We start from the raw sequence: 9,845 nt of genomic DNA, 5'->3' as shown, positions 1-9,845 counted from the left end.
ATTTCCTTAGCTAAAGTCAATTTGATTCTAAAATAGATAAACAATATTCCGTTCATTTGATCCTATGAGGATGATACTCAATCTTTGACTGTTTTATACTATAATTTGATCGTGTGTTTGCACATAATTAAAATACAAGCATCAAGTTTTCTGTTCCGTTACCGGGGATCAAAGATAATGGTTGTTTTTGTTTAATATTTAAGAATTAAGGAGATTCTAGACTAAAGGTTGTTTGTGTACGAATCTTGTATGCTTTTTTGGTAGAGGTGGATAATGAACATATTCTGCACTAAATGTTGATGGCAGATTCAAAGACACCGATGCAAGGAGAAAAGAGATAACAAAGGGCGGCATTACAGTAGCAGTTGAAGAACCCATTTTTTCTCCAATCCCAAGCAAATGGGTTTTTCGTTCTGCTTCAAAACTTGGCAGCTTGCATTTATGAAGTTTTCATAAAGTTTTTCTGTGGTGGGTCTAAAAATCTATAGAAAATTCAAATCAGAACTGTTTGGGATGCAAAATCAACACTGGGGCCACCCCTTTAGCACCATCACACTCACATGAAGAGGGGAAGAATGATTGATAAATAGCTGGGGCCAGAAACCAGAGAAAACTCAGAATCATCATCTTTGATCTTAATTCAATCACCAAAAAAAACCACCAACTTAACAACTCAACACAATAGCATGGCTTGCATTGACCTCTACATTGTGATTAATTAAAACTTCACATCTATCTGCCCTCTCCTAATAAATGATAGCTAGGAAACTTACAAGATATTTAATACATCATCATGCCAAGGGGAAGGTTTTACTGTCAATTGATGTCACAAACTATCTTAGTTTAGACTTTTATTGCATATGGTCGTTATACAGTTAAGCAAAATCTGAAAGTTACCTGGGGTGTTGCATATCCGTACGAGTGGAATGACAAGCGGAATAGGCTGATTTTGGTGTGTTGGAGGGTGCAGGAACTCTCCAAATTCCTACTATAGTACCTGAATGAATCCACCACGCAAAAATGATAGAAATAACAAAAATTGAATAAAAAATTGTACTGACTGATTTAGAAAACAGAGTAAAAACAATCCATGTAAAATTCGAACAACTAAGACATCTACCTCTTTGAGCTAATTACTTGTCTTCAACCCTGTTGCTCTATTCATAACAATATTTCCACTAATTCAAGTCGTCAGCTACTAATGCACCTCAAATACCCTAAATTTACTTTAATATGTCATAAATATTGGAGTTCAAAATATTAATCCACCGTGCCAGGATTTGTGTGGGAGCGTATTCACTGTTTGTGGGGGTTAGAAACAACAGTTCATGAAAATTGTACCAGATATATCTTCGAATTCTGAAGCATTGACATAATTGTACATCAAAATTCAATTGCACGGTTGACTATTGAAACCTTCTGAATCTAATCCCCTTAAATTTACAAGCAACTTTAAATATTCAATGGGGTCGGCTACAATTTGCCTATCTTAACAACAGCATGTCTAACATATATCGGATGCATAAGCAGGCTAGTAAAATGTGCACTAGAAGATGATACGTCTCCCATTTAAATTGGTCATCCTGTCCCTATAGCTTATTCACCTTTTGCCGCCAGATCCAGAACCAGACCTCGGACCTGGATGTCGTGAGAACTGTAGTCGCAAATAATTAGATTCAGGATCTTGTTCATCCATTTTATAACCTGTGCAAATCAGACACTTTTTTAGCAAATTTATCGTGCATTCTTTCAACAAAAACTAAAGATAAACAAGTTACCACATGAATGATGAAACTACTTCCATTTATAGAAGAAAAATTAGTTAACATGCACCGAGATGTTTTCTTTAATAGGAAAAAAAATCTCATTAATAAGATGAAATTACAAGACTAGCTCTCAAAAGCTGGAGTCATAAAAACCCACTACACTTTGTAGAGAACTGCATGTCTTGTAATCTTGAAAATTCCTTCTATTTATATCAAAGTCTAACCACACATATCCAAGCACTGCTCTAACTGCATTGAGCCACAGCATTTGGCTCTCTTTTGTAAATGAATGACCATGAAAGGAAGAAAAAGGGGTATTCATTGGTGTGTCAAGGAAAAGTCCCGTCTGATGAAAGTGCAAAGAAGAAATCTCCAAGTCTTCAGCAATAAGATCGGTTTATCTTCTTAAGAAAGAGAGAGAGAGTCCCCCCAAGGTTCCATTTGTGCATTCTGCACAATGCAAGGGCAGAAGAAATCTCTGAAGGCTCCATTGCAAAAGGAGCCCTAAACAGAGACGATCCAATATCCATTGATTCTTCAACTGGAAGCCGGAAGGGTGCAAAAATCTTGGCTTGAGAGCATTCAGCCCTCCCCAAAAAAGGAGTCCAGACAAATTTTAAATCTTCTCTAGATAAAGATACATCAAACAACTTCAATATCGCACTGAAAATAATAAGCTCCAAATGCACAGATATTAACAATAAATGGGCCAACAACCTTCTCTCTCAAGTTAAGCTGTCCAATCAAAGTAAGAGTAAGGTGAGTGATTATGGTATAGCCCCCCCACCCCCAAAAGAGAACAAACAAGAAAAATACTCATCTGGAAACCCTAGAATCAACACCTTGGAATCTATGTACTGTACATAAACTAACAAGTTTTCCAACTCCAACCAAAACTCCCGACTTGTCCAGAACTCCTTGACATAAAAGTACAACATGCATGTATACACAAGTTCAATGATAATACAAACGTGATAAGATTTTGTCCGAACTCCGAAGAAATGATATTCTACAATTGATTCAATTCCAACCATTTCGACTGGAGTAAAAAAGTAGCTACAAGAGAAAAATATTGCTGCTAGAGGAAGTGCAAAAGCTGATATGGAAAAAATGTGAATATAGTTCACCTTGCAATGCACTCATGGCAGTTGCTGCACAGGCTGGGTTTGCAAAATCCACAAAACATAATATTAGGGGGTCCCCACCACGCTATAATTTGAAACAAAATTGACACAAAAAACATAGTAAAGGTTAGCGCAAGTTCAAAAGTTGACCAAGAAAATTCAAAAACAACAAAACAATTACTAGTAATGGATTATTACATGTTTAGATTCTTTGCTCACAAGTCTCAATTCTTTATATCCCACAAAGGGGCGGAAAATATCTACAATGGAGTGAAGGAAAGTAGTTTTTTTATATGAATAAAGGAATGTAGTTTTTTAAGTAAATAATTGAAAAGAGGAAAAAAAATCAATATAATTTTGCATGTGGCATCACCACCTATAAAAAGGATACGAGCTACTTCCCTGCGCGAACTATCTGGAGGAAGTCCTTCAACATATAAAGTGTTGGAGGCATCAGGAGGAAGAGGCACAGTTTCACGTCCAGGTCTGCTCATCGAATCTACAGGAAGATGATTACCATACTCAATATTTCGACCGTTTGGTGCAATATCAGGAGAAACTGCAGGAGGACGACTCATTACAATAGGATCAGGTAATAAAGGCCCAGGCATTCTACTCCCAACTGGCATCCTGTTTGCAACAGGCCTTCCCATGCCCATTTCTCCATGGGTAGGTACTTCTCCGGAAGTAAAAGAAGAAAGTTGCTTCAGAAGCAATTACAAAAAGTTTTCAGCACTCAAACTGCGAGGCAAGAAAAGAGAAAAAATCTAGATTTCAGTCATACCACACTTTGGAGATAACGATCATATGCTGATCCAATTGTTTGTGTATCTTTTACAGACCGCAGACCACCACGGTCATCACTTGCTAAATAATTGTGCATCTCATGGCCGCTAGGCAATCCGGAGGATGGAAGTTCTGCAGAGAGTGAAAGCACAGCATAATTCCACTTCCAATTTACAATAAGAAAAACGGCTAACAGGATAAGGGAAGGGAGGGGGGGAAAGCTTATCCACACATGAAAAAACAGATGCCCCATTTACGGAGTAAAAGAAATGTTAAAAGGAAAACACACACACACACCACTTCAGTACCACTCATTAAATCAACAAAGTACAATGAGTATAGAAAGTCCTATAGTACTATCTAAATTAATTGTTTTAGCAGTTCATTCATACTTTCAAATTCCACGTATCTAAACCCAAATACTATATAACACTACTTTAAGTTCAATGGACAAAAAACCTCTAGAAAAGCAAAATTGAATAGAAAATCAAAGTCTTAAACAGAATTATTTGTAGTTTACAAATCGAGTGAAATTTTTTTTCAATCCCAGAAAGACCTCAGCTTCTAGTTTATGAAACAAAGTGAAAAATTCTTCAGAAAGGCTTCAAGTTATTGTAGGCTGTCAACAATAATATGTTAACAAATGTGGATCATGCCCAAAAAACTTTTATGGAAGTATCTAACATTATCAAGGTAGGGGATCACAATATGAATACGTAATGGAAAATTTTATTTATACAATCTATGCACCTTGTCAGAACAACCAAGTGTAATTCAAAAAAGCATAACAAAATAGAACGAAACAGATCTTTCGCTACAAACATCATTATGATAGCCGACATGTGCCAAAGATAGTCTATACTACCTTGGTTCCTAAAAATACCCCATTCTTGGAAAGCTAACGTCCTAGCGGCTAAACCGACAGTACTTCACTCGAAAACACCCGGTCAGAACCCTCCACTAGTGCTCTTTTCTGGAACATTGACAATCGGCTTTGATTCATCATTAAGTACTTAAGCACCTCATAACACCACATCCCAAAAGCTAGCTATTGAGGTGAGAGAGCCAAGCCATTTAGGGCCTATTTGATAACGTTCTCGTTTCCTGTTTCCTGTTTCTCGTTCCCTGTTCCCTTTTTCCTATTTCTCCTTTTTTGAGAACAAAAAAAAAAGAATATATTTGATAACTATTCAGTTTCCTATTTCTTGAAACAGAAACTTGTTTGATAACTATTTCTTGTTTTTTGTTTCTTGTTTCTTGTTTTTTTTTCTTGTTTTTTCTTTTTTTTTTACAATATACTATAAAAAGAGAAAATATGTTATACATTAAACATCGAAAAAGATATTATCAAAAGTTTATGTCATCTAATACAAGTACCAACAAAAATTAAATATAATAACAAATTGTATCCTATTCTTCATATGTTGCCCAAAATTTGATAGGCACTGTCATCTATAACTCAAGCCATTTGTCTTAAGTGATGTCAAGTCAAATCCAACTTAATCATATTATCATGTAAATGTCGTGGTTGCAAAATATTAAAGTTAAGCTAAATGAATGTCTTGGTCGGCAAAATTTATATATCTTGTAAAAGTCTACTTAGTTTCAAATATACTAAAATATTAGAATTAAGATAATATATAAACATGCATATTGCAAAATTTAATAATCAAAAGTTGAAATATATATATATATAAGAAATTAGTATACATATTGAAAATCAAAGAAATATATAAATCTAAATATTGGAGAATTTTAAAATTCAAAATTAAAATAAAATATAAATATAGCAAAATTAATAGAGAAAAATAAATAAAATATAAAAGACGGAAATAAATATAAAAAACAAAGAATAAATAAAAGTGACTTGAGAGTTGAAATTTGAAATATAAAAAAATTTACATATTGAAAATTAAAATAATATATAAATCTAAATATTGGAGATTTTTAAATTTCAAAATTAAAATAACATATAAATATTAGCATTTTTTGTAAATATAAAACTAATAGATAAAATATGAAAGATGGAAATAAATATAAAACAAAAGAAAAACAAAATTAAAGTGCCTATATGAGGACTTGAACACCCAACCAAGAGGTGGAAGAAAATTATGGACATGTAAAATGAACCAATAGGCCAAAGATGCATTTTGTTAAATAAAAGAAATAGTTTAATATATAAGACAGAAACGGAACAAGAAGAAAATACTTTTTGTAGTTTCTCAAAATTTGCCCATTTTTTAGGAATGTTCCTTAAATTTTAGAAACAAGAAATGGGAATAGTTATCAAACAAGTCCATTTCTTAAAAAATGAGAAACGAAAACAGGAAATGGGAAACGGAAACATTATCAAACGGCCCTTAAGTATCACATTGGTCATCCCATTCTAATCAATGTGGGACAAAGATAGCCCATTGTATACTACCTTGGTTCCCAACATATTATCATATAAATATATGGAAGCAACTCAGAACCTTTTTAAGGATAATGCCATGCAATTGCCATTCCGTTGATTTTTGTCTCTCTAGCTCTCTGCTCCAAGTACCCATTCTCCCTTTTCATACTCCACTTTGGATAGATTTTTGGATTCAGTTTTTACTCATGTTTTCAATTAGTGTAATTTTGAATCTCCTTTTACATCCTATAGTTTATCTTTTTTTCCTTTCCCGTTGGAGAGATTTCTCATAATCACCTATTGGTGTTGGGGCTTCCCCTATTTCATTCATTTAACGAACTGTTTCTATGTTTTTTTAAAAACAAAAAAAACAGAAGAAAAAAGAACAAAAAGAACAAAATTATTCAACTGTATCCAATTCCCATTTGTTTATGATCCCTTTCAAAGTGCGCATCTACAAATATCATTTTCTCAAATGTCCACATAATTGCCCCCATCTCCACCAAAATTCTTGATGTTTTACTCAAGGGTTCTCCCATCTAAAAGGGCATGGCCCATCAAGCTTGATCTCGCCTTCTTTATTGTCTTCAACTCTTGAAATTTTGTTAACCATTCCTTTCTTCCAATAAAACACAGATTTTTCATTGATAGAATGAAACTTTGTAAATCATTCCAAGGACACACAAAACCAATCCACTAGGGACTACACAAGAACATCTCCAAAACTCAACCAGGCATATTATTCCATTTTGATCAATCTGATCTCATCAACTAACTTATCCAAATTCATCGTGCTTTTTATTTCTTCCCTGGCTGAAGATTTTTTTACTATTCTCACTACATTAAAGTCTCTCCCAAGACACCACTTTCCATCATAGCAGCCAACTAGATTCCCCACTTTATTCCAGAGTTCCTACCTCTCCATATTCGTTAATTCCTCTCATACTATAAAGCAATCGGCACTCGAGAGCACTCCAATACTCAACTTTTCAGTCTATCGAATCTCCCTCAAGCTCCAAATTACATTCATATCCACCCTCGATTTAGATTCTTGGATGAGCACCGTATTCGGATAGACATCCCCTATCATTTATAGCATTACACTATCCCCCCAACCTCCAACCCCTCATTTTTCTTCTAGTATACTTTCCTTAGATTAATTGATTGCTGATGATAATTCCTTTAGCTTCCTTCATGGAAGCTCCGATGAGCAAAAGTCCAAGACTATTTAGCAAGGCGAATAATTTCCTTGGACAAGAGACAACTTTTTCATTGATGAAATAAAAAGAGACTAATACTCAATAGATACAAAACTTCCAAAGGGGGAGAAGTAAAGGAAACAAAAAGATAACAAAAACAATAAAAGTCTAAACACAATAAGAAAAGATTCAATTAGGCAGGAAGCATAAAAGTAGGCCAGTTAAAATAAATAACTGGAGAATTTTGGCTTGCACTTGAAAATGCGTATTACCAATGAATTGATACAGGGCCTCAGAAGCTTTTCTAGGCCAAAAATACTGAATACTAAAAACTTTTAAAATGTCTTCCTAACAAGCAGCTGCAAAAGGACAAACGAAGAAAAGATGCATCAATTTTTCTCTTTCTTTTTCCTTTTTTTTTCCCTCCCACTTGCTGCTTCAACACCTCCAAAACTGAAGTCAAGCAAATAATGACTCTGACAAAATGTCAACATAAAGCAACCTTCTATTTAGTGAGCAGCATGGTATGAATTTTTTCCACTCCTAAGGACCAAAACGTTGAAGAGTTCGGATTTCCCCATGATGGCTTACCATACATATAGGACAAAGACAAGCTACATCCAGCAAAATTAAGATTCATTGTGATGGTTTCTTCCTTGATATCACATATGAAAAAGTTTATTTTCATCCCCTAAGGATTTTCAACAAGGTTCAAAATATGAAGTAAAATTTCAAAACTAAATATAGGTGAAAACGAGGGCATTATCACCAAGTTCCAGTTCACGAGGACAATAAAAACTTTAATGAAATGAGACCCTTTGTACAACTTTTTGAAGAACTTGATTTGCACATCCACCACTAGAACAGAAAAAAGGAGAGTTTCCTTGTATCATCTATTAGATGAAGTGCATTAGACCATCAAACTATTTTAACACCCCGTGAAAGACACTTCGAAGATCTACATAACACCCACCAAGAAGCTGGGGGAGAGATGATTTGGGAATAAACCTGAATCCAATTACTTCGTGAAGACTGATTATTCACAACTAACTTAACAAATCAAATCAAACAATACGAGAATGTTTTCATTAGTTTTCCAGATACTGATACGGAATTAAACCCATCAAAATTCACTGCCGAACTAGCTGCAAAATCATTATACGCAACTGAATTCGGGAAAAAAAACCCAAATTTCAGAAAATATTGTTCAAGTAGCGACGAATTAAACATAATAAACACAGGGGCCTACCATATTCAGTACGAGGTCGTTTAAGGATGCCTGGCGAGGGAAGCAGAGGCTGCTGCCGATTCCAATAATCATCCGCCATATATGCTGCAGTTTTCCAAAATTAGTGCTTCAGAAGACAGTGGAAAATCTCGATCTTGGAAACCGGAGACAAATAAATTGAGCTTGACGCAGAATTTGGAGATCCGTAAAACCCTAACTGCCGATTAATTTAGAGCAATCTGTTGTTTCCGAGTAAATGTTTCGCAGCCGAAGAGCAAAGCACCTCAGACATATTGGGATCGGATCCAATACGCAAAACCTCACCGTAAGTATTACGCCACAGTTATCTAATCCCACATCTAATCAAATTAACCACATAAGTAACTCTGTTATCTTATCTAATTTTATGTATATGTTATACGTATATATAATTAGATAAGATAGTACCTTTATTAAATAATAAATAAATAAATAAAGTGTCTGGACTAGTTTATGTGTATTTACGTATCTAATCCTGTAATATTCTAGGATCAAGGAAATTTGTAGGCATTAGATTCAGATAGGTGATCAGTGACCACCATGGATTAAATTCACCTCTTCCTCACCTTTTTGTTTATTTTATATAATTTATATAATTCACTATAAATTTTGAGATTATCATAAAGAGAAAAAAAAAAAAAAAAAAAAAAAAAGGGTTTAAAATGGATTTTGCCCTCTTGCTTATATCATCATCGGTCAAAAATATCAAATGTCCTTCATTCTTTTTGCCTTCCTCCTCTTCTCGATTTTCCTTTCTCCATTGTGTCTTTTCTTCTTATTTAATTCCAAGAGTTGAAGTAGAACATTGATTTTCTCCTTCTCTCTTTTGCTCTGAGCGAGAGAGAGGTTTTGTGTTACAGGGAGTGAAAGTAAAAGAGGAGAGAGATGTCTAATCTGTGTGTGATGTTACGTTTTGATAATTTCATTTAGATATGACGTAAACAAAAGGACAAAAATGTTAAAATTTAGAAAGTATGTCAAATCTCCTTTAAATTCAAAATTTTGTGTTATCTATATGATTTTTTCCATAAGTATTTTACTTAAAAGTCAATTGGCCTTTGAGAAGTAGTTAAATTAGGGAGATGTTGAAGCCTCAATTTTATGGGAATGTCAATCATAATATTAAATAAGTGCTCAATTTTTACCACTAAAAGTTTGAGAGTTTACCACCACATTGATTTTTGCAATTTGCTTGATTTTTTAAAATTTTTAAATATTTTTGCATTATTTCTTCTCTTTATCTTACCATTTAGTATGCAGAGTGAGTCAAGTTGATAATTATTATCTGGAAAGTTAGATTATCTGTGG

At 34.1% G+C, this 9,845-nt stretch overlaps 1 protein-coding gene across 2 annotated transcripts; it reads right to left on the bottom strand.

The window, feature by feature from the left end:
• Positions 1–1,325: 1,325 nt before the first annotated feature.
• LOC120075558 (RNA-binding protein 2-like) lies at positions 1,326–8,893 on the bottom strand. 2 transcript variants are annotated; one of them, XM_039029048.2, is made up of 6 exons: positions 8,520–8,893; positions 3,675–3,808; positions 3,282–3,594; positions 3,089–3,150; positions 2,894–2,975; positions 1,326–1,704 (listed from the first exon to the last, which is right to left on the bottom strand). In XM_039029048.2, exons 1-6 carry the CDS (start codon positions 8,596–8,598, stop codon positions 1,601–1,603), a joined length of 774 nt encoding a protein of 257 aa, XP_038884976.2. In that variant the 5' UTR covers positions 8,599–8,893; the 3' UTR covers positions 1,326–1,600. The 2 variants fall into 2 exon arrangements, with proteins under 2 accessions (XP_038884976.2, XP_038884977.2); XM_039029049.2 differs by having other exon boundaries at positions 3,267–3,594; positions 8,520–8,889.
• Positions 8,894–9,845: the final 952 nt, after the last annotated feature.

Source organism: Benincasa hispida, chromosome 4, assembly GCF_027475165.1.
Source record: "Benincasa hispida cultivar pf3 chromosome 4, pf3_genome.v1.1, whole genome shotgun sequence".
NCBI lineage: Eukaryota > Viridiplantae > Streptophyta > Magnoliopsida > Cucurbitales > Cucurbitaceae > Benincasa > Benincasa hispida.
Note: the sequence above shows the minus strand (reverse complement) of the source record. Positions and strands in the feature narration are given on the sequence as shown.

What these genes read in the sequence shown, in the direction of transcription:
- LOC120075558 (XM_039029049.2), bottom strand. Translation starts at nt 8,598, where the DNA reads ATGGCGGATGATTATTGGAATCGGCAGCAGCCTCTGCTTCCCTCGCCA. An exon ending in ATCGTTATCTCCAAAGTGTG is followed by an intron (nt 3,595 to 3,674) that starts GTATGACTGAAA and finishes TTGCTTCTGAAG; the next exon opens with CAACTTTCTTCTTTTACTTC. An exon ending in TGCCATGAGTGCATTGCAAG is followed by an intron (nt 1,705 to 2,893) that starts GTGAACTATATT and finishes TGATTTGCACAG; the next exon opens with GTTATAAAATGGATGAACAA.